Source organism: Melitaea cinxia, chromosome 23, assembly GCF_905220565.1.
Source record: "Melitaea cinxia chromosome 23, ilMelCinx1.1, whole genome shotgun sequence".
NCBI classification, from domain to species: Eukaryota; Metazoa; Arthropoda; class Insecta; order Lepidoptera; family Nymphalidae; genus Melitaea; species Melitaea cinxia.
The window spans coordinates 11,935,676-11,962,369 of NC_059416.1; the positions used below are offsets into that span (position 1 = coordinate 11,935,676).

At 32.7% G+C, this 26,694-nt stretch overlaps 1 protein-coding gene and 1 long non-coding RNA gene across 2 annotated transcripts in view; one reads left to right on the plus strand and one right to left on the minus strand.

The window, feature by feature from the left end:
* The window catches only part of LOC123665136, a 53,703-nt gene extending 36,128 nt beyond the window's left edge, over positions 1-17,575 (minus strand). The window contains exons 1-2 of the mRNA XM_045599481.1: positions 17,495-17,575; positions 17,044-17,226 (exon numbers count right to left, since the gene is read on the minus strand). Coding sequence (XP_045455437.1) covers positions 17,044-17,226; positions 17,495-17,575 — 264 coding nt within the window. The remainder of the gene's footprint in view (positions 1-17,043; positions 17,227-17,494) is intronic.
* On the plus strand, positions 1,420-1,827 carry LOC123665241. The gene is made up of 2 exons (XR_006745014.1): positions 1,420-1,539; positions 1,613-1,827. It is a non-coding gene; the product is annotated as an uncharacterized LOC123665241 (long non-coding RNA).
* Positions 17,576-26,694: the final 9,119 nt, after the last annotated feature.

Genomic DNA, 26,694 nt, shown 5'->3' on the forward strand with positions numbered 1-26,694 from the left:
CTATTCTTGAAGCTCTTAAATTTGTTGAGTCACACCGTCTTGACAAATCCATTATTATTACTGACTCGAAGAGTGCTCTACAAGCAATTACTTCTAATCAATTTCGAACAAAGTCAAGATTTCCGTTAATCCTGAAAATGAAACATATACTTTTTAATTTGAATAATAACAATATTAAAGTTGAGCTGGGTTGGGTTCCTAGCCACTGTGGTATAGTTGGCAATGAGAATGTCGATCTTTACGCTAAGGAGGCAACTAGGTCCGGAGGTCTTAGTCAATTTAAGGTTTATTGTCAGGACGTCATTTCTCTTGCAAAAATTCATTTATCCTCAGTCTGGAATGAACTGTGGATGCAGTCTAGTAGAACTACGGGAAGGCACTATGCTGATATCCAAAGGCAAATACCCTCCAAACCTTGGTTTTTGTCGAAACGGCTGGTGTCACCAGGGTGTTCTTCCCTGACGCGATAGCCGCATACAGAATCACGAGCAAAATAGGGGTGGACTGGTTTGTCACCCAAGCGTTGACGGGGCATGGCGGATTCTCCGAATACTTGTACCGCTTCAAGTGTAAGGAGAGTCCGTCGTGCGTCTGCGACCCTGGGTGCTCCGAGTCCGTCCTCCACGTCCTCCTGGAGTGTCCAATATTTGCCTACGAGAGGCTACGCTTAGAAAATGAAATAGGCGTACAAATGATAATAGGAAACTTGTGCGAAGTAATTAAAAATAAAGCAAGCAGAGAACTGTTCCTACAGTATTGCAAGAAAATAGTTAAAGCCGTTAATATTAGAAATAAGACTCAGTAAAATTATGTTTTCTGAATATAATTGTATATTGTAGTATAACATAAGCAAATAAGATTTAAGTAGGAATAGTATAAGAATTAGAATAGCTTCCAATTGTAAAAATTAGTGTAATTTTTACTAGAAGTAAGAATAAGTATATAAGAGAATCTGTAAATATAAAACCAATGTAATAAAATAAAATAGTATTAAGAAAAGTATGCTAAAATGTAAATAAAATTATTGTACGCAAACCCCACTCATTTCCCAAGAGTTCATTAATTTTAAGTAATATAGAAGTAGGTAGAATAGATTAGATGGGAACCCACCCAGTGTGTGAATGAGGAATGAATGACAGAAAGAACTAGTATGCTGAATGAAAGTACGAGAGGAATAATAGCGAGAACTGGAATGATTGAGTAGAGTAGGACAGTCTCACACCCAAGTGTGGGGGTCTAAAAAAAAAAAAAAAAAACCTTGGTTTTTTAAGTACTACAAAGCGGCCAAGTATGTATGTTCCACAATATGCTGACTTCGCCTTGGTCATTCTTGCAACCCTGTCTTTCTAGCCAAATTAAGAATAAGAGACAGCTCCCTTTGTGAATGCGGATTAGACGAAGGCTCCCGTGAACACATATTTTTTAGCTGCTCACAAAATGTATCCTCACTATATAATTTTCTTCCGCCTGTTATCCCACGCCCTACTGATTTTAAATCTGTGCTATCCTTTGTACATACACCATTTGTTGATACTTTGTGTGCGTTTATTGTAGAAAATAACATTAGACTATAGAGTAATGTCCTACTAACCTTTGTTGTGTTTTGTTCTAGGTAGAGCAACAGTTTCTTTCAATATCGGTAAAAAAAAAACTTTTTTCTTTTTATTTAACTTGTACTTCCACAATTATTGATAAATAGCAAAGTCAGTCTTGTCAATGTCCCAACTGAACAACAGACACTCACCGAACATTGAAGCATCTACTCTGATACTGGCAATTCCGCAAGGGTGCTAAAGCCAAAGAAGAAGAAGAATTCTCGACATTTGTACCGAACGGTTGTGTATTAAAAATCTGTGAAAATCTTAACAATTGGTGTTAAATTCGAGAAAATAAGGTCAGTTCTTTCAGGTATTATTAAGGTTTCGAAGAATTGATAATATTAAAATTCTGATAAATGCACCACTAGGTAATATGAGAATGATATGATTTTTCTTTAAAAAAATACTTAATTATATATAAAAATATAAATACAAACAACTCCCGATCCCACTAGGATTTACTCCTGTGTCTGGGCTCTGTAAACATACACAATACACAAACACAAACGCCCAAATCACGTCAAACATCTGTATGGACCATACAATCGTATGCCATGCGCGAGGATCGAAACCGCAACCGCCAGTGCAACTGACATAAACCAGTGCTGTGAACTGCGCTAACTTGTCGTCAAAGCTAACTTATATATTATTATACAAATACTCAGACACAAAATAAAACCATAATAATAATCTCTACTCACTGTTATACCTATATTTCTATAAAGACAATTCAACCTTATAGTTTAAAATTGAAAATTTTCCTTAGCTTATATATAATTTTATGTTAGCACTTGTACAACACGTCCAAAAAAACTACACTAATTTCAAAGTGAGGTCCTTTATTTGAAATTGTAAAGGCGATACAATTTAGTATGGAAAACCATATATGCACACCGTTGAACAAAACGTTAGCGCGATTTAATTGCGTACAGCGACATCTATCTTCGAGTTGCGGAATTACATACTTACTAAAATAAAGTATATGACAATTTATTACAGAATTAAACAGCACTTAAAACTACACACCATACCACATGCATCGTAAATTGCCAGCTTCCCGCAAACCAAGGTCGCTGAACAGCGATATTGAATTACCCTTTAAAGCCATTTTACACTTTATCACTGACTATACTATCACTTATTAAAATTTAAAACAATCAAATCAAAATATCATTAATCAAACTAGCTGCGCCCGCGACTTCGTCCGCGTGGAATTTAACAAAATAGTTATTGTTCAGTTCGCAGAGTTATAACATAAGAAAAAACTCAAATAAAAGCTGCCTAAGTTATTCTTATTACAATCAGCTATCTGCCAGTGAAAGTCTCGTCAAAACCGGTCTAGCCGTTTCAGAGATTAGCCGGAACAAACAGATAGACAGGCAAAAATTCTAGAAAATGCTATTTTGGTATATGTACCGTTTATACATGCATTTAGTAAAAAGCGGCTATTTTAATATTACAAAAAGACACTCCAATTTTATTTGTTTGTATAGACTAGACTTCAAAATAAGCCACAAATTAGATCAACCGATAATATTTGAACATTTCCATTATCCACTGTCTCTCAGATAATCCAGTCAAAGTTTTTATATCCAAGAATAACAATGTTCAAATCTGATCACCAATATCCAGACAGCGAAGTTATAATTGAAAAAGTTGAAATCTTGACGCAATTTTAACTCATTGCCGTCGAGATGTATTGTAACGATTTTTGCTTGTATATTTGTATTATAATTTATTTTAGTTTGCTATTGTTATGACGTTAAGATGATAAATTTGCCTTAACTAGCATTAACGTGTTGGGATACTGTTCATGACGGAGTACATTAATAAAAATATGTCGCCATTTTTTTATTATTTTCTGGAAACCAGCTAAAGTTTTTGTTGTTATCGGTACTGTTAATACCTAGTGCAAATCATTCAAATAACGATTTTAGTTGAAGGTAACTTTAAAAAAAACTATGGGAATTATAATATTTTTAATACATGTTTGATGTATTTTTGTTTGACATTTAGTACTAGGTAGGTAGCGAGGTAGGGCACAGCAGGAATTTCCTGCTCAAAATATGGAGCAGCCCGACTGGGGTAGTACCTCGACCTTACAGAAGATCACAGCAAAATAATACTGTTTTCAAGCAGTATTGTGTTCCTGTTGGTGAGTAAGGTGACCAAAGCTCCTGGGGGGATTGGGGATTGGTTCGGCAACGCGCTTGCGATGCTTTTGGTGTTGCAGGTGTCTATAAGCTACGGTAATCGCTTACCATCAGGTGAGCTGTACGCTTGTTTGCCGACCTAGTGACATAAAAAAAAGTACTATCAGCTTTACTTGACATTGCGTGCAGTAATATTCAATTAAATTCCTTTTATCAAATATAAAAGCTGTGACATTATCAAATGTGTGTCAAGTTCACAACGTTACAAATCGCCAGTCACAAATCTGAATAATCCCTTAATACAAATAACTTCACCTTCATATTTCCCGTGTTAATACGATTAAAACAGAAAGGGTTAATTCAGCTTAAGTAGTTTGACACTAATCCGTCCTTTGTCCCTTTCCCACTTAATCATTTATGAAGCGTCAAGAGAGACAAACATAGTCCGCAGTTCCGTCTCCATAAAACTTTCGAGAAATAAATCACATTTCTTTAAGAATTTCTTGCACGCCACGAGAAAATATGTAAATTCAGACGAGAATTTTACGCTCATTTTTCCTTTAAAGTGATGAACTTTGTCATAAAGTTTAACAGCTGCAAAATTATCTGAAATAGGACAAACAAGCTTCAGACTTTATGGCGAATATTTAATAATATCGCCGATATAAATCTGGGGTCACGTACAACAAACTAAGTGTAAAAGTAACCTGGAGCCATTGTACAAATTAGGGTGAAACATCGGCTGGAAAGAAAATTTACAAACGTGCTTTTAACGTTTAAACCAAAAGTTTTCAGACAGGAGTATTGGAAAATTATTTATTGCAAATTTGAGTTGATGGGTATTTGAAAGCGACTTTTTAAGACAAGATACCTATTCTACATTATTTCACCGACGTTAAGCTGAACACTAAAGATGTCAAAATCAGAATATACTGTATATCAAAAGTAATTTCGAATTATCACTTTACAAATTAAAATTTTATTAAAATGTAATTACTACCGTTTCGGAATGTAGATCGGATTGGAATATCAGATATTGTTACATTGTTATTACCTACACAAAATCCGTCTAAAAAAATTGATATAGAAATCAGAATGGACCAATATAAAGCGTATAATACATCGGAAAAATAAATTATCAACAATATTTATAGAATAAAAAAAACATTAAAATCATCAGATCATTTAATTTAACACAATTTCAAGCAGTTCAGAACACAGCACATATTACGATGATCCAAACGACATTGCGAATGTTCGAAGCAGATGTGACTTCTAAACGGCCCATATCTTTTCACCCTTAATTTTCATATAAAGCCTAAGCTATCTATGCTCTAAGGTTACAAAACAAATACCTAGACACGCTTGGATGTGTTGCTTAGGCCACTTAAGTAGCACTATTGTAATTACTACAGTGCTTCATCATTACAGCCTATAAAGTCCACTGCTGGACATAGGCCTCCACAAGTTTACGCCAAAAATAACGTGAACTCGTGTGTTTTGCCCATATTCACCACGCTGGGCAGGCGGATTGGTGTGCTACAGTGCTTAGTGCTTTATAATTTGTAAACTATTTCCCAAATTCAAATTCATTAGTAATTGTCTTCACTTCAAATTGTATAAAAGGCTGAGATATTCCCTTTTATAACTAAGAAAACGTTTTATTTTAACATAACAGGACAATTTCAAGTCTTAGATATCTTAAAATAATCAAAAACAAATAACTTAGGTCGAGTTTTCAAAATTCTTATATATTTACAAATATTGTAATCAATACATGATGGTCAAAGACGCGTCAAGGCGTGTGCGTAACGCTGTAATTAATGGCGAAAATACTAAGAAATTATTTTATAATGGTTTATAATGGTCAAAAGTTAAGAGTAAAAATATATTTTTTTTAATTTTTTCTTAAGTATTAAAACCTTCCGTGGGACTTAAGGAACATACAAAAAAATAAATTAGCCGAATTGGTCGAGTCATTCTCGAGTTATGCGCTTAGCAAAATCCATTTTTATTTATATTGATAGATTATGATTTTGACTGGCCCGTTGTTGTAGTGACCCTGCTTTCTGGTCCGGGGGTTGTGGGTTCGATTCCCACCCCGAGTCTGGGTGTAATATATATATTTATTTATATGTGTTTATCGAAAAAAAAAATTGTAGTATACCAGTCGGCTGTTACCTATAACACAAGTATTAAGTTGCTTACTTTAGGAACAGATGACCGTGTGCGTATTTTGTAAATATATATTATTATTTGTTAATGGTAGTAACTGTTTCTATTGGTTCTTCTGTTGTTATTAATTCTTAAATCAGAATATACTAACCAAATTGATGGTTGCTTCACATTTAATGTAACGGCCTAATAAAATTACTGTCTAAATGAAAATACAAATCTGTTATTGAAGCAATTTTCTAATTTTTATTTTATTTTCTTAATCATTTGTTTTATCATACGAACAAAAATTTTTGTTTAGAATCATGATAATAATACGTGACAGTTATTACTTTAAGACAAAAATTACCCTCAGTAAGACCTGTTTGATATTAATGCAGACTCAACCAAAAAAGCTCGATCGCTGTTAAATACCGAACTCCAATCATCTTAAAAATGTGTTTATACTTATCTAATATATAAAATTCTCGTGTCGCGGTGTTTGTAGTTAAACTCCTTCGAAACGGCTTGACCGATTTTCATGAAATTTTGTGTGCATATCGGGTAGGTCTAAGAATCGAACAACATCTTTTTTTTCATCCCCCTAAGTTATGGGGGGGGGGGTATTGAGAAGGTTAATAAAATATATGGGAAAACAATGTTTGCGGGGTTAGCTAGTATATATATATACTAGCTGACCTGGCGAACTTCGTATCACCTTAATTTTTTCTGAAATATAATAATAACATAATATATCAAAATAAAATATAGCCTATCTTTTAAGTTGGATCAAACTGCACACGGTGTGCAAATTTGACTAAAATCGGTTAAGTAGTTTAGGAGTCCATTGAGGACAAACATTGTGACACGAGATTTATATATTATATTAAGATATAATGCTTAGAGCAGTCGCATTTTATTTCTATTAAGCATGATCTATCTGCCTGTAAGTGTTTGCTGCACCTAGATTTGGTCCTGTATACTATGTATTTTTGTTTCTGTATGTATTGACGTAAACAAATGTTCGTGGATCAACGAATAAATGAACTCTTGACTCAGTGTACAATAGATTCCTATATTTACGTTAAATCTATGTTTAGACGTCAACGGAACGCTGTATAATCGGAAACAAATACCGAAACCGTTTACCGAGCGAAAAGCTTTTAAAAGATAAATACAACGATACCCGGATACCCGGAGTGTTTTACGAGGGACGAACTACACTTAGTCGTCTCTTTTCATACATAACATTACTAAGTTTAAAAGTGATGACCAGAACGCGACTGGACAGAAGATGAATAATCCTGGGTGTACTGTCACAGCCCAAATTTACTAAATGAAATTTTTTAAGTGAAACTTCTTTAACGCCTATGAGGGTATTTTTTTTACAGATGAAACGTTTTTGTCTACAACAGAACCACCTAGCGTTTACTATAGAAACTACAAAGGCTATTAACATTAATATCGATAGTATTACATTGTAAACTAACTAGATGGCGCTGGAACGGAAATCTAAAGCTTTAGATTTGTATAAATATAAACATATCAAAATTTCGATCTGGCGGGTACATCATTCCATAGTTTAATTGCCTAGAGCACCGACACGGTCAGTCGGAGATGCAGGTTCGATCCCCGCTGGAACGGTCGATTTTTGATATGATATTAAAAAATATTTAGAATTTCCTAATGTGTGGGTAAGACAAAAATAAAATCGTACAAATTAAAACACTGCTGACTTTGAAATACACAGACCGAAGACGGGCAGCAGCGTCTTCGGTGCGACAAAGCCAGCCCTGCTGTCACCAACCCGCCTGCCCAGCGTGGTGACTATGGGCAAAACACATGTGTTCACGCTTTTTTGGCGTAAACTCGTGGAGGCCTATGTCCAGCAGTGAATTGTACAGGCTGTAATAATGATGAAAACATGCTACGTTTTATTACAGTACTAAACAGGTATTTGAATATGCACTTGAATATCAAAATTCAGAGCAAAGGAAGATATGGGTTTTTCGAAAATTTATCCATATTTTTTTCTTTTTGTGGAAATATATTCTATCAAAAAAGTTCATTTTTCAGGGAAAAAATGTGATAAAACTATTTTAAACTACATCGTCCTATATCTGTGCTTAATCTCATCCAGATCTATTCTGGTGTATTTGACAAACAAACACCCATCAGAATTTTCTCATATATGTATAACTAGCCGACCCGTGCCCATAAAATATAGCCTATGTCACTCCTGAATAGTGTAGCTTTCTGTTAGTGAAAGAATTTTCATGATCGGATCAGTATTTGCGAAGATTACCCCCTACATACAAAGTTATAAGCTTTAGCTCTTTATAATATTAGTATAGATAGTAAAATGCAGGTGTACTTTAGAGATCTTCGTTTCATGTGCATTAACAGTGATTACTTAGAATATTATGTCTTTTAATGTCATTACTATAAATTAGGGTTGATCCATACTTTTTTATGTGTCAAAGCAATCTCACCATTATAAGAAACATCTTTAAGCTTAAATTACGTTGTCTATTTTATTTAATAAAAGAGGCGCTTTAATTATTACTCTTAAGTTTAATACTATCTACTAAAGTTGCAAATAATTTGGACAATGCGATAATTAGAATTATGCGTTTTACTTAAGACACGTGCTTTATTATCTTTCATAAAATATTTCTAAAGTAAAATGATTTCTAAGAGTTGATTTGAGATCTCTTTCTGAATTTTAGTATTTGTATTATAATAAGTTAATTTGAGTGAAAACTAGAACATTTACGAACGATGTGAATATAATTTAAAGTTGTCAAACACTCCGACCCTCGGTATCTATTGAATTGATTAATTAATATGTGTTTGTGGAGGCAGTTGTACTTTATTCAAATAAGTATGGTTATGCGACTAGCCCGTTGGCGCAGTTTGTAGGAACCCTGCTTTCTGCTTCGGAGGACGTGGGTTCGATTCCACCTTGAGTCTGGGTTTAACATATATATTTGTTAATATGTATTATTAATATGTATGTTTGCCGAAAATAAAAATCTATAACAGTCGCCTGTTACCTATAACACAAGCATTAAGTTGCTTACCTTAGGAACAGACGACCGTGTGTGTATTTTCATCATTACAGCCTATACAGTCCACTGCTGGACATAGGCCTCCACAAGTTTACGCCAAAAATAACGTGAACTCATGTGTTTTTCCCATAGTCACCACGCTGGGCAGGCGGGGTGGTGTGTATTTTAAAAGAAAATAATTGTTTGATGACCTAAACCAGTTCATATTATTAATTTTAGTCTATCAAATGGGTAATCTTATATAATCTGTATTAATATTAAACAGAATAATATTATTTTATATTACACTAGTTCTGCTCGCGACTTCGTCCGCGTGGAACTTAAGAAAATTATTATTCAGTTCGCAGCCTGAGTTACTCCTTATTACATAAATTATCTGCCAGTGAAACTCCCGTCAGAATCGGTCTAGCCGTTTCACAGATTAGCCGGAACAAACAGACAGATAGACAGACAGACAAAAATTTTAAAATTATTATTTTGGTATATGTACCGTGTATACATCCACGCATTTAGTAAAAATCGTTTATTTTAATATTACAAACAGACACTCCAATTTTATTTATTTGTATAGATTAGTTGGAAGTAATTCGGTATAAAACACACTACCCAAAGAAATGAACGACACTAAATCATCTAAAACAAAATTACAACCTTAAGATCATATTTCTTCAATTTTTAGATAAAATACTTTCAACCCTGAAATCATTAATTTACAAGACAATAAATATTAAAATCACACATGAATGGTTTAAGGCACGATTTCTTCCGAAAAAGTTTACTTCGTACCTAGAAGAGAACTAACTCCGTATAGTGCATTTGTTATCGCTGTAGTGAGATTGTATCTGTGTGCTATCTCTCTTGGATACATTTATTTTGTTAGATGTGCTTTAGTTTTTTTTTTATGTCACTAGGTCGGCAAACAAGCGTACGGCTCACCTGATGGTAAGCGATTACCGTAGCTTATAGACGCCTGCAACACCAGAAGCATCGCAAGCGCGTTGCCGACCCAATCCCAATCCCCCCAGGAGCTCTGGTCACCTTACTCACCAACAGGAACACAATACTGCTTGAAAACAGTATTATACGAATAGCCCGATGGCGCAGTTAGTAGTGACCCTGCCTTTTGCCACACCAAACACCAACACCTTTTTTTAAATTCAATAAGTATATAAAACAAATAACTGTCGAAGTCGATATTTCTTGCTTATAAAAGTAAAAATAACGAATCTAATAATGAAATCTAAAAATACAGCACAGATTTCTTAACGTTTCGTTAGTTATTTCGTTGATTGTGTTATATTTACTAAAATACAAATATGGACATTCTGAACAAGTTTTGTCCGTGATTACATATTTTAATTATTATCTTTTCTCCTAAGAGAATTATTAAAATTTGGAACAAAAGTATTCAATGACGTACTTCACGTGCTGTGATTATTGATGTTTTGCCGATTGTTTTCAGCAATGAATATTTGAATATCAATATTCCGAAAGTATGAAAGAAAGAAAGAAACACGTTTATTTGGGACATCAGCCAAATCCCAGAGAGTTTTTAGACAAAAAGAATAACAACAGTGATATAGACTTAAAAAAAAAACAAAAAAAACAAATCATACTCGTATGTATTTATGTATACCGGTAGCTTCATATTAACTTTAATTAATTAATTATTTACATTTCTAAATAACGGATTAGATCTAGAAGCCTACTTGAATAAGATTTTGTATTGATTAATTTTCTTTAAAAAAATTTCATCGCGCGTTTACACGTACGACCAGGTCACGTGGATATGGTACGTGAAGATAATTCAACATGACTTCAAATTTATTTTAAGCTACCATAAGAAGCTAAAAGAAACAATTTTAAGCTAGCACTTCATTTTAAAAAATAAAATTTATTTATATATTTATTTTTATTTATTTACTAGCTGACTCGGCAAACGTTGTCTTGCCGCTAAACGCTATTTAAAAATAGGTGTTGATCGTAGAGGGTTGAAAATTTAGGGTTGTATGTATTTTTTAATGTTGTATCATAAAAAAAACCGATTTCAATGACATCGACGAGTAATACAACGTAGATCGACGAAAAAATAGTCAAGTAACTACGCGTTATCAAAGATTACTCAAAAAGTAGTTATCAGATCTCAATAAAATTTATATGTGACCACATGACAAACATCAGCTTTCGATTAAATTAAAAGTTATTAAAATCGGTACACACAGTAAAAAGTTATTGCGGATTTTCAAGAGCTTCTCTCGATTTCTCTGGGATCCCATCATCAAATCCTGGTTTTCTTATCATGATACTAAACTAGGGATATCTCCTTTCCAACAAAAAAGGAATTATTAAAATCGGTACATCCAGTAGAAAGTTATGCGGTATAATACAACGTAGATCGACGAAAAAAGCGTCAAGTAAAAACGCATTATTAGATATAACTCGAAAAGAAGTTGTTAGATGTCAAATAAATTTAAATGGGACCAATTGACACACACCACCTTTCGATTAAAAAAAAAATTGTCGAAATCGGTCCACACGGTAAAAAGTTCTGATGTAACATACATAAAAAAAAATACAGTCGAATTGAGAACCTTCTCCTTTTTTGGAAGTCAGTTAAAAAATAAAAAATATATAATTTATCTAAAAATTAAAAAAAAATTTAGGAGTGGCCTACCCTTAACATTTAGGAGGATGAAAAATAGATGTTGTTCGATTCTCAGACCTACCCAATATGCACACAAAATTTCATGAAATCGGTCAAGCCGTTTCGGAGGAGTTTAACTACAAACACTGCGACACGAGAATTTTATATATTAGATTAATAAAATACATTTACTTAAATAAGATACAAAGACGGGCGGCAAATTAATTATTAACTGTGTGTTTAATGTGTAATTGATATTAATATCAGCTTTACGATGTGATACAGATATCGAGGATAGCGTCAGCAATGCATTTTCGATGTTCCTATTTCAGGATAATTTTTCAGGTATCCATAGGCTACGGTTTCCACTTACTATCAAGCTGACCGTACTTTTATTTTCTACTCTAGTAATATAAAAGAGAAACATACCGACTATGGCCATAAGATATCTTCTGCCGCTAAAAAAGGAAGGAAATTAACTAAATTTTACTGTTCCTTTGTGAAACTGCAGATGTAAATTTCTCAAGAGTTTACCGATACGTTCAAGTTTATCTTTGAGGTTTTAGATGGAATTCGAAACAACCCTTAATTAAGATCAAAGAGTTCTAACCGTTGGTTGTTTTCACACAGAGTAACGTGAATAATTCTTCATTTGCACAAAAGAAAAGTTTCAAAACAGAATAAAATACAATTTAATTAATAAACATAAATTCAATTAAGCCACTTTCTATTTAGCGCTGTTCCTTTATATACGTCTGAACCTCCAGAAAACTCTAAAAGACTTTTAACATTTCAACTGCCAGCAATCAGAATGTAACCAAGATTAATTGCTTATTTTCCGTGCAAAAAGGGTAGCGTAGCGGTTCATACTTGACCTTTCTGGATTTATCTGGTATTTCTGCTTATGAATGAAATCATTGAATTACTAATTTCTTTAAAATTTCAAATTCTGTATTGGTTTTAACATAAATATGTTGATTTATACACACGGTCGTCAGTTCTTAAGGTACACAATTAAACGTCTGGGTTTTAGATAACAGTCCACTGAAATGCATATCTTTACACCAAAAGTCGGAAAGGAAATCGAAGTAACAACTTTAATGTAGGAAGCAATCATCATTACAGCCTATACAGTCTACTGCTGAACATAGGCCTCCACAAGTTTACGTCAAAAATAACGTGAACTCATGTGTTTTGCCCATAGTCACCACGCTGGACAGGCGGGTTGGTGACCGCAGTACTGACTTTGTCGCACCAAAGACGCTACTGCCCGTCTTGGGCAAGCAATAAGCATCCTTATTACCAACTGCGCCAATATAACTCGGTAATAACTGTAACCAGCAGTCAAGCATTGTGACCAATTAAGTTATCTATAAGTAAAAATTGATAAAGTAAAAGAAACGAACGAAATCAAAACGAATGTGTATGTACACATAAATGATCCAAGATACATACGATGATCACGATGATCACGATTAAGCCTTTCATATAACACTGCTGGCCATAGCCCTAGAAGGATTGGAGCTCAATTTACTGCACCATTGCAGGTTGGCGGACATATTTCCTGCTATAAGTAACGATCGCTATCAGATCGTTCTTTCAGCGATAAGACCGCCTTTGTACATCTATCAATTCATCTTTATTTTTGTTGTTTCTTTTAATGTACAATAAAGAGTATTATTATTATAATTCTTATTTATAGTAACAACCGGAACCGACAGCAAATGTGCCCTCTGGGGCACGGTGGGTAGACTCTAAAGGGCAAACACAGACACAGTAGTATTTGTACAAATACCATGACTAGCCCGTTGGCGCAGTTTGTAGTGGCCCTGCTTTCTGTTCCACGGGTCACAGGTTCGGTTCCCGTTGGAGTCTGGGTGTATTCATATATTTATATATGTATTACTTCTATGACTATTTAAAAAAACTTTGCTATAACATTCGTCTCTTATGCTTAACATGGGACAGACGGCGGTGTCTTTATGTTATAATATATTTATATTTATATTTATCATCTCTAGTGGGATATCCATCTCTAGTGGGAATCAAAATACAAACTGACAGTGACACCTGAGTGGTTGTTAATACAATACCCCCACATTCACATACACACAAACATTACATCACACATCTTAGTATATAAACTTAAATAAGCACTGTCTACGCGTACAGTATAATAAAATGCTTTTACTGCATTCTGAAATCACTATCGCGTAATGTAAAAGCCTACATTTTACAGACGCCATTGTCAGGCCGGCTGCATTAGACAGTTCGAAATGAAAATACTGGAATCGATACATTTGGGATTCCACTTTAGAACAGACATTAGTTTTATTTATTGCTATTTATTGCATGCTTTTATACTAATTCTTAATCCAATGGTTTACATTCGTTAATATTGGGTACTATACCATTAAAATATTCTATGTATATACCTTATATTTTCTTTATTTCTTGTCAACCAATAACTTAAAATAAAAATTTAAGATATAATCTTTTGATAGTGAATTTATCTACATATGCTACTTACGCTATTGAAAGCTATTGATATCTAGACATATATAGTTTCCTAAATAAGATAATCTCTTTATATATTTTTAGTCCCAAAAAACGAACCTAATTTGAAGGCCTAATATGTAATATTCTTGGTACCATTGTTTTATTTACTTCATTTATAGATCGGAGTTTAAATTATGAGATATTTTAAGAGAAATATAGGTTATGGAATTTGGGTTTATACGTTGAAGCAATAGTGCAATAAGCAGCGGTGGGTTGCATTTGAAAGGTCGTTAAGATTTGAAGTGAGATTTAGGATAGAGAAAGGGAAATATCCCTTTTCTTATTATTAATAAATATTTATTAATTATTAATAAATATTTATTAATTATTAATAAATATACCTGAGAGCGATCGTTATTCATAGTAGAGAATATATCCGCCAACCTACATTGGAGCAGCGTGGTGGATTAAGCTCTGATCCTTCTCCTACATGGGGAAAGAGGCCTGTGCCCAACAGTGCGATATTACAGGCTGAAGCGAATAAATAATAATATTTTTATTGTCGTAATAGATATACTATTGTAAACACTACCAGTTTATAACTATAAATTATTATCCATTACGATTTGATAGGAAATTTACTCGAAAAAATTTAAACGCAAACCAGCAATCAGAGATTTGTAGCGTGTATTTTAAAAGCAATTTTGAATATTTTATCATATATAACGACATGCAAAATACGCGATACGTGAGCGTGTAAAAACTGATAAGACTTAATCGTTTCAAATTACGGTATCTATCACCACATACGTGTTGATGGGGTTAAAAAAGCATATGAATAAATGATTGGCCTCGCCGATTGCTCTAAATCGCACCATGGATTAATCAAACAAAAACATTAATAGACACAAAAGGGCTAACTAGTCTAAGAAAAAGATTAATGCCATATCAAATGGTAAATAAATGAATCCGATAACGCCATATTAAAACCCTATTGGGTTCCGATAGATGGCGTTACAAGAAACGTAACGAGGTCATTCGTTCAGTAGATTTTACTCCTCATATTTTTTTTGTTACCGGGGGCCTTATATGAAAATCGATTATTAAGGAGTTAACTCCAGAAATTTACTCACCGACGGAAAACAAAAGGATATCTTTTATTAGTACTAGTAATAAATATACTATAGGTAGTACATATTAATAATTTCATAAACATTTTTATAAAGCATGAATAAAATAAATAAAAATGTTCAAATAATGAGAAGGAATATTCTTTTCGTTTCTTAAATACGAATATGGAACCTTAAAACTTCCCTCGAGCAGTTTTCTGATACCTTCTTACAAATTACATTTTGCATTTTCAAACGAAAGAAATTTCTCGTAATCGAAATTTAATTTAATTTATAAATATTACGTACTGAAATTTCGTACCAACGTGATTTATCGCTGATTTAGTGATAAAAAATTTGCACAATTGGCACTATTGTGATAAAATTTGACAGTAGAACTGTCAAACTTAATGTCAGTTCTTTTGAACACCTCCAAATTTATTTATCCGTAATACGGATATTTCCAGAAATGCCATGTCCAAATATACGAATATAAAATAGACACTGATTGTTAATATATAAACTATATATTTTGGGTTATGATATAAATCTTCTTAAGAAATCGATAACTCCATCTCAGACCTCGGAAAAGAATTGTAATTTAGCGAGCACATGATTTGTACAATACTTATGTGTGACAACTTATATGGTATTGTATTATTGTTATATTTTGGTCTTGCTTATCTGAAGTATTTGTTATGTTCAAATGTAATGATGAACTAAGTATACACTACCTAACACCTACCGTTCGGTCTTGAAAATTTTATTATGGTTGTAATCTCGACCTCACTAAGTAATCTTTTTCATGTCATCTTTATTTTATGTGATATTCGTGTAATCATCCATGTTTTTTGTCACTATTGAAGGCCTCATTATCAATTTCAGATTTAAATTTTATTACTACGATTATCGATACATTTTAACGCAATCACTAATATTATGAAACCATAAATTTCATTTGAAGACGCTAAACTAGAGTTTACGTGATAAATGTCTAACAATGCTTACCTTGAAGCATCGTTTTTTTTTCTAGAATATAATACGTAGGTCTAAATTTTTACCCTATGGCTCAACAGCTTACCAGAAACTTGAATGGGAGATCTTAAATCTTTTTACATCGACATTATCACTATTAGTAGTATTATATGTTGTATAAGTGGGTGAATTGTCCGTCAACCGGTTTATTTAAAAAAAAATTAATAAACAAAAAACTCTGAAAAATAACGACTAATATTAATCTTTTGTAAGAAAGAATCCATTATACACTAAATTAACAATTCTTAGTCCCTATAATATCTCAAACAGAGTACTGATTAAGAAACAGAGCGCGTAAAATAACAATTTACGCACGTAAAAAAGCGTCCAACATTTTGTAATTTTCGACCTTTTTCAAGATGGCCGTTCTAGTTGTTAAGATGGTGCGTTAATTCTCTCGGTTACTTCAAATTAGGGCTGGGTAAATGTTATTGTTTACTGTTCGTCGGTTGTAACGATGAGATAATTTCGTTAAACTATTATGCTTACGATAACTATGAGCATTTATGGTGTCAATATAAAGTTCATTTAGGCTCTAAATGGTTACATCAAATGTGATTATATTTTGTGATAGCATAAATGGGAATTCTTCTTATAATGTTCTATACGAAGATCGCCCCTAATAGTTAAGTCACTTTGGAGATGATTGTTACAAGGATTTACATCCAGTTTATGATTTGTTTTTTTCGTAAGAATTAAGCAATTATCAATTAAAAATTCCATCTTCACACTTTTGTTAAATAGCGGGAAAGTACTTTTTATACAAGAAAATATACTTACGATACAATATTTCGAATCAGGAGGACACTGGTTCAGTCGAGCTGCACTTCTATTATTGCAAGGGGTGATGGAACCAACTCCATCACTGTATTGGCCACATTGCCAGCATTTAATACCAGCGGCTACAGCCACCAGAGCTAGCAGAATGCCAACAGTTATCAATCGCGATGTACTGGACATTTTCTGGAAAAAAAAATATACTTTTATTAGCACAGCGCATTTTCACGACATTTAAGAATCAATGAATGTATAGAAGTGTATTCTCTTTCATAATTGGCAAAGAATTGGCAAATAATGAAACAAACGAGAATCTTTTTATAGGTTAGGTCATACACTGTTAAAATATCATTAATATAGCCAAGAATCTCAATAAAATGAATTCTTGCTCTGTAGAGACGGGATATATGGCAAAGTTACACGCCTCTGGAAAAATACTGAGAAGTACATTTACCAATCTGCTGTACCATATAGTTTTCTCAGTCAAGCAATTTTTTAATTTCTTACTAGAGATGTGGGTTGGAGATTCAAGCATTAGACTAATAAATACATGCGCATATTAGTCTAATAATAATGCGCTTCAGCCTGTAGTATCCCACTACTGGTCATAGGCCTCTTTCCCCATGTAGGGGAAGGATCAGAGCTTAATCCACCACGCTGCTCCAATGCGGGTTGGCGGATATATTCCCTATCATGAGTAACGATCGCTATCAGGTGTCATGATAACAACTGGGACTCAACAAACTCCTTAATTTAGAATTGTCATATAAATTCATATTATATATTTCAATCACACTGGTAAATTCCAAGAAGAGTTTCTACACTATCAAAGTTTTAAATGCCTCCGTAACCCTCAGGGACTGGTCCTAAAGTATAAACCCTACTGCGCAGGTCATAAGAACTTAAATTTAGAGCTATTTGGTCCCAAAAGTACAAGTTGTCTAAATTCCAATGGCGGAACATTGAGAGCAATAGAATACAGACGGAACTATTTCTATCGTAAGCCCTTTTACGCTACATAAGTAAATACAAGATCCTTGCCATTTTGTCTAAGGGCTGGTTTCAATAATGTTTTTGTTATAAAAGACTAGAGTTCGAATTTTAGATCTAAGCTCTAAACTAATTTAGTCAGATATCTATGTATAAAAAAAATCAGGGACAGAGAAATTATCTAAATTGGCTTAAATACTATTTAGATATTTCTTATATAAGGTGTTAGACACCAAACTGCGTTTCTTTAAATGGGAGGTTCCGTGGGTGTAAAAACTGTAAAACATGACGTTTCACGTGGAAAAAAAACTCCTAGCCCATTTTGAAATTTGACTTAGTTTAATATTGCTAATTTGACAGACTTTCCGCATGTAACCTTTTGTGAACGCGTAAGCACAGCTTTAGTCTGTATATTATATATAATGAATCCCAATTTTCCTTGGTCACGCCATCACGCATGAACGGCTTAACCGATTTTGCTAATTCTTTTTTGCTGTGCTTATTATTGTCAGAAAAAGGTTCCTATGAAAGAAAATATTAATAAAATTTTGCGGAAAATTAGAAAATTTAAGAATAATTAACCGCCATATTTTATTTCTAACCTAACCTTAGTGTTATGGACAAAATAAACTTTTTTAATCTAACCTTATGACGTTTTACATAGAATTGATAGAAGATTGGTTATAACACTTTTTATATATTTTTTATTTATTAATTATACCAATTTTAAATTATATATTCATAGTCACAGGACAACGTATATCGGGTCAGCTAGTTTACAATAATAACACTACGAGAAAACGAATTCGTTACCGTATGTGCGGTTCTTTCGTCATTTCCATATGCCTTCTTGAGGTTCAGAGTAGATCGTATACTAAAACGAAGTCAAATTTTTTAAATGTGTTAGGATTTTTTTTTCACGTGGAACTTGTATCTGTAACGTGACCTTTAAATTATACCATCGGTTAGTTAAATTGTATCGCTAGGTTTTAGGATTTTAATAATACACAATATTACTAATGTTATATATAAAATTCTCGTGTCACAATGCTAGTTAACATACTCCTCCGAAACGGCTGGATCAATTTTTATGAAATTTTGTGTGCATATCGGGTAGGTCTGATAATCGGCCAACATCTATTTTTTATACCCCTAAATTATAAGAGAGGGAGGGGGGGATTAAAGAGGTTAGTAACATATATAGCAAAACAACGTTTGCGCGGTCAGCTAGTAATAGATAACATTTGAATTTATTTTAAAAACTGCTAACAAAAAATAATAAATAATTTCTTCGATTTTTCTGCTATTCCAGATATTTTTCTGATTTAAATTTATGAAAGATAACGAAAAATAGTGGCAGTACTTAATTTCGTGTTATCAGGAAAGAAAAATAATGACATCAATTAAGTCAGGAAATTTTAAGATGGTACAATTTATCAAACGGTACCATATATCCAACCCCCTCCCCTATCCTATATACTTTAGTTTGTCATATGTTACAAAAATATAAAGCGCATAATTACTATGTTATTTATTTCTTCATTGTTCTATAAAGATAAACTTCACATCAAGTTGACAGCTATTAGTTAATTAAGATACAATTTACAGGCTCGATTCTTGTAAGGGAGTGGACAAGTTGATTGATATATCGTAGATTGACTGATATATGATCCTAAATAACAGTGGAGTAGGAGATAGTATATAGTGACAGTATACATAGTATGAAACAGTGAAATAGTGACAATTTTATTGATGACTAGCTTTTATCCGCGGCTTCACTCAAATTGTATTTTTTATAAATAAAAGGTATCCTATATTATTTCTAAAACCTCCAAAAATACACAAAAAATACAAAATTTCATGACGATCGGTTAAGTAGTTTTCGCGTGAAAGCGTAACAAACAAACTGATATTCACATTTATAATATTACTAGCTGACCCATATAAGTTATTAACCCCCTTAATTCCCCCCCCCCCTATAACTTAGGGGTATGAAAAATATATGTTGGCCGATTCTCAGACGTACGCAATATGCAGTTATTCACACAAAATTGTATAAAAATCGGTCCAGCCGTTTCGTAGGAGTATAATAGCTAACAATATGACACGAGAATTTCATATACAATATATATATTTTTTTATATAGCTTCGAAATTTAATATTAAGATCAAATATTGTTGTATTTTATCTCATGTAAGCAGTGTTTATTGTTTGTTACCAACAAATTTATTTTATTTATTTATATAAATAAACAGTAAGCTATTTATCAAACCATAACCACACAAATTGAAGTCAATGTATTTGACCATAATCAATGGTCACTTAGAAAGAATTATTAACGCTTACAAATAGCAATTTATTTTTAGATCACTTTACAAATAAACATCTTTGAGACTTGTATTTGTGTGACGAACTTCTTTTCATCAAATATAAAAAAAAAAAAATTAAGTACGATTAAGTAACTTTTTTTTTTATTCATCTACATTTCTTAATGGAAAAGATCTTATCCTAAATCCTCTTAAACTTTTACATCTTTAAATTTAGAAAAAAAAAAGCGAACATCAAAGATTTAAGAATCGCTGAAAATAAAACGTTTTAAAGCTTTAAAGCGGGAAATGTTACTAAAGGCATAAATTCTAACTAAAATATTCAGCGCTGACATTAAGAGAAGCCTTCCCCAGGTTCCACGAGGCTCATTCGTCAACGTCTCCCGAATAACAGTCGATACGTAAATAATATATTATTTCATGTACCAATTGCGGAGGGAGGCGATTGGTTCGGGTTACTTTCGAGAATTTCTTTCCGATTCGAACTGGCTTTAAAGGTGCTATTTTTAAGCTTTTCGTCTTTTGAACTTTACTTAGTTTTTTTATATAAATTTTTACAAAAAAAACCGACTTTTTAGTTCATGTATTTTTTTTTTATAAAACTCTTAAGCACTTTAGTTATATTCTTTTTCCCCTCATCATTATCATTAATGATTTTCTTTATTCTAAAAAAATATTATATATAAATATTATATATTTCTTTTTCCCCTCATAACTATCAAACTAAGAGGATTTGTATATCATTTAGAATATTTTAAGCTAAATTTTTGTAGCGTATGAAAATATATACGTATAAAAAACAATTGGTGGTGTATTTGGTATATTCGCTTCAACCTGTAATATCCCACTTCTGGGCATAGGCCTCTTTCCCCATGTAGGAGAAGGATCAGAGCTTAATCCACCAATGCGGGTTGGCGGATATATTCCCTACTATGAGTAACGATCGCTATCAGGTGTACATGATAACAACCGGGACCGACGACTTATCGTGCTCTCCAAGGCAGGGTGGGGAGACCCACAAGGACTGCACAAACACCAAGACCACGGCAAGCACCTGTATGGCCTACAAATGTTTGTCATGTGCGGGGATCGAACCCGCAACCGCCTGCGCAACGGGTACAATCCATGTATGTGACCGCTGCGCCAACGCGGCGTCTGGTATTTGGTATATAGATAATTGTAACTTTGCTCTACATATAAAATATGAATTATGACGTCATAATACTTCGAATTTTCTGTTTTCCATTAACATTGGATTTTTTTTTGTTCAAATCTACGCAAAAAAATCTTTCTCAACGACGCCTATGAGAAAATAACTATTTCTCGAAGATTTTATTGAGAAAACGACATTTAAAAAAACATCGTCGCGGTGTAACAAACGATCCATGATAAAAAGCTGTAATATTTTTTAATTCAACATTAAAAGAAATATTCTGACAGTGTGTCAGATTATTAATATATTTATTTTTGACCTACAAATTAATAATAACAAATTATGACTGAAAAAAAATACTTTGTTTTTTAATGACAACCGTATTTTAAAACTGCACCCCACACGCTATCATCTTTAACTTTTACACATTTTATCCTCCGGCCCATCTTACCTTGTCCCATCACTTCTTTATGAAGGGTAATATCCAAAAGATAATAAATAAAGATCAAAGGTTTGAGTGAGCCTTAAATATTTTTAATAACAGTCAAGATTTTTTTTTAATTTTCAACATGACGAACACTGAAATTATTATTGAAAATGTTTGATTCCTGGCTATTCTTTTCTGTACATCAAAATAACATAAAAACGCGTTTAACATAACAAGAATTATAATATAATTCATACATTTTATTGAAATATTAAGTGTGCCATTAATTACATTTGATGACCTTAACCGAACTTAGATAAATTTTGCACTTTTAATAAGACTAAATTTTTCATTTTCGCCATCAATTTCAATACATCTGTCAGATATATTTACATTTTTTTACATTTGTAAACTAAATCCAAAAGCGCGATATTATAAGTCGATGTGATGTAACATAATACGTTCATATTTAATTCAAAATACCTAATTCATAAACAAACACGTACAGACACACACATCAAATATACTGTCATGCTTATCACACAAATATAAACCTGAAAGCAATTGTCTCAAATTTAACTTTCAATAAAAATAAACGGTTAAAAAAATCACGATTCACAAAAACTCCTCAACAAACCCCATTTAAGAATCCTTCAATCTACAATAACTCTATCTTTCCAAAAATAACTTCGAAAGACAAATAAAGATTTCCTGATAAATATTTTAATACTTTGAAGGGTCCGAACTTTATTCTCAAGCATTTCTTTATTCAAAAGATAAACTCGACTGACAAGATAGACAGCTTTATAAGGAAGAAAATTCTAAAAGACTTTTATCAGACTTTTGCCATCGGATTTAAAAGAATAAAATATTACTTTAGAAACACAGTGCACTGTTAAACCGCTAATTGTTTTTGCTTCACTGTTTATCACATCAATTTTATTGTATATTTTTTTCTGTAAATAAATAAATAAATGTTATTATATATATTATATATGTTATTATAAATATTGAAAAGAATTTATATTTAGGTCTCTTGGCGTAAGAAAATTTCAGTAGTTGATAATGATTGTAGTTTTTAGTAGACAATTTAATTTTATGTTCACGCCCACGTTTTGAGCCCAATTTCGCTGATTAATTTCTAAATGCACGCTAAAATTGAATATACAAAACTTATTAATTTTTAAGTGATCTAATATAACTTGGCATATTTATTTTATTGTAAAATATCCACGGAATCGTAGATGCCCGAGCCTTTTTTTTTAAACAAATAGCATTTTATTGCTTATCCGCGAACGGTTTTTTATTAAATTTGCACATGATGATCACTTTCAGCAGTCCTCAGACTAGAAAAGCTAGGACATGGTCCGACATTGACGAGTTTTTCTGTTACTGATTATATCATATATTTTTTATCACCACATTTTTTAATTAATGTCTCATTAACGTCACAATGTCTAAATGGATGAACGCCGGCTGCATGCACGAAAAAGGATGACTCATTGACCCGTTACGCTCATCTTCCCGTTACGCTCATTGTACGCTTGCGCCGCATCTATCTCTTTTCAACTCGCTTGGCATATGCGTCCGAGGAGATGTTTTGCTATGACGTTGTCACGTTAAACTATCGCCCGTAAACCAACGTTACAGACAACCAATGTTTTTACAGAAAAAAAAAATAGATTTTAAAAAAGTTAAACTCAAAAATTTTCACGTGAAGTAACTGTCAAAACTTTCTATAAAAATAAAAATTAGTTTCACGCAAATATAGCAAAAAAAAATAATAATAAAGCCCGTTTATGTGTTTTATTCGTTTTAAAGTAAGCAAACACAAATAAACTTAAAATATAAAAATGGTACTGCGCTAGGCGAGCTGTGTATCACGGGTCACTGGGAAACTAACAAAAGGCGATTTCCATTTTTAAAATACTATAGAAATTTGAAATCCAGCATTTACAATAATATTTCACGCGGAAGAAGATAAAACATCCATAGAAGGAACTTAAGAGAACGAACAATAGAGTAATCGCATTTTAAAACTATGTTTATGTTCGTGTTGTTTCGTCTATTCGTAGAGCAAATATTTCAGTAGTTAAACAACATTTGTATAACAATATATCCGTGTCAATTTATTTTTTAATTTAATTTTTGTTTTGAATAAAGTTCTCTGATACTATAGCTTGACAAAACACGATAAACACAATTTAAATGTACATGTTTAAGAACACTTTTTTATGAAATCTAACCGTGGTGTCTGGCGCGAACTTGGAGAGGCCTGTGTCCAGCAGTAGACTGCGGCTGGACTGACCGACTGACTACTTACAAACACACTACTTATAAACACATCACAATGACAACATTAATAAAAATATAAACAAAAAAAGGGGGGAAATAAAAAAGTGTGTGTATGCAATACACACACGGCAGATGCGAAACTTCCGAAAAGTCTCCGACAGATTTTTTTCACTGAGAATATAAAATACTGTGTAATGTATTCTATCTCTTTCTCTCCTATACATTTATGTGTTTGTTTCTTTATTGTGACGTATTTTCGTTTCATCAAGTTTCAAATTACAACGATTTTAAAGCAGTTTCACTCCAAAAACAACAATTCAGGAGATTGAAAAGTTTCTAGTTACAGTTCTGTAGGAATTTTTCGGTCTCGATAATCAAATGCCGATATCGACGCTGCATTCATACCAATATTTGATTAACCTACATAGGCATTTTTGAAGGATAAAAAACCCGCATCAATTAGGCTTTGCTGAATGCAGAATTTGGACAAGGGTAAACCAAAAAACGACTAATATTGAAATACTTAGCTTGCTTCTTTTAAATATTTAAAATCAGACTTTCAATGGATACAGTAGATATAATTCAAACAGACATACAATTGCTATGAAACGATAATAATAATAAATGTGCACTAGATAATACGAAGTTACCTAGGCCATACAGAAAAGTCATTAGATCAAACAGGCTAGGAATAGAAATGAAATGAAAACACACTTATTTAAGACACATATATACTTATATTATAAAGCCGAAGAGTTTGTTTGTTTGTTTGTTGGTATGATTGTTTGCATGAACACGCTTATCTCAAGAACTACTGATCTGATTTGAAAAATTCTTTCAGTGTTAGATAGCTAATTTATGGAGGCAGGCTATAGGCTATATATCATTACGTTTAGACTAATTGGAGCTGAGTACCAATGAAGAATGTGAATAATGTTTCAAAATAACTAGTCAACGCGGACAAAGTCGCGGGCAGGAGCTATTAGTATTATAAAAAGAAATATTTTGAAAATGCAAGAAGATGCTTGAAAGATTTAATTTCCTCGTAATTGGCCTCCGGGTAAGCAGCTCCTACATTACGAGATCATTCTCTAATTTCAATGTTTATTTTTATCAAAACAAGATTTATCAACCTTCAACAATTATAACTGTTTATTGAGTTTTAATAGTAAGACATCATATTAATGCTAAATATATTTTTACGCTATCTATACAGTGTGTATATGTATCATTTGTTAGAGAAAAGTTATAAGTCATTCTATATTAAGTATTAATTACATCTTAGAGTAATAAAAAAACGGATTTCACGATTTACAAGGTTTTTCTTGGTACAAACAATAGCATAGAAAACGAATATGAAAGAACCAAGGATATCAAATTTAAAAGTTTGTTAGATAATAAAATCAATTACAAAATATATATACAAATATACAAAATATATAGATATATATAGAGGTGGATGATTGGATGGAGAGGAGACTGACAGCGATCGTTACTCATAGTAAGGAATATATCCGCCAACCCGCATTGGAGCAGCGTGGTGCATTTAGCTCTGATCTTTATCCTACATGGGGAAAGAGGCCTATGTCCAGTAGTGGAATATTATAGGTTGAAGCGTTATAGAGGTAGAGCATAAGAATAAAATAATATAAAAAACTATACCCATTTCGTGGTTCCATTACAATAGTGACTGATTTCTCGCTGAAAGGTTTCGAGTTCGCTTCGCAATCAAATAAATTCGATATTTTAATCGCTTTCATCACAAACGAAGCGCGTTTCAAACGAGAACTTGGTGACTGGTATTACTGGATTAAGCGATTGAATTTTTAATTTTTTTATTTCCAATTAACTTTGGCATACTAATTTTTATGGTAACAGAATTGATGATTTGTGAGTGTAACGGCCTGTAAATGTACAACTATTGGGCGAACACCTTTCCTCCTCACAACAGTTTAAGCTTAATATCTAAGATTTTTATTTTTGTGTTACCCACATTAAGAAATTCTAAACATTTTTGACTATCATATCAAAAATTGACCGCTCCAGCGGGGTTCGAACCCGCGTCTCCGACTTGCCGTGTCGGCGCTCTAGCCAATTAAGCTATGGAATATTCCATAGCTTAATTTAAAATGTTTAGTTTAAGCTTATTGTGCCAAATTTAGATTTAGACGAATATGTAACATTAAAATTGCATCCGTTTTTCTTTGGGCATTTAAAAAAAACCTCAAAGGTGTGAAATTAAAAACGAAAAATAAAAATTTGAATATGGAAATCCTAATCACCTAGTGGTACGAAATATACTTTACAACCTATTCTCATACTAATCAAATACACAATAATTGTGTTTGCTCGCAAACGAAAAAAAACCGACTTCAATTACATCGACAAGTAATACAACGTAGATCGACGAAAAAATAGTCAAGCAACTACGCGTTATCAAAGATTACTCAAAAAGTAGTTAT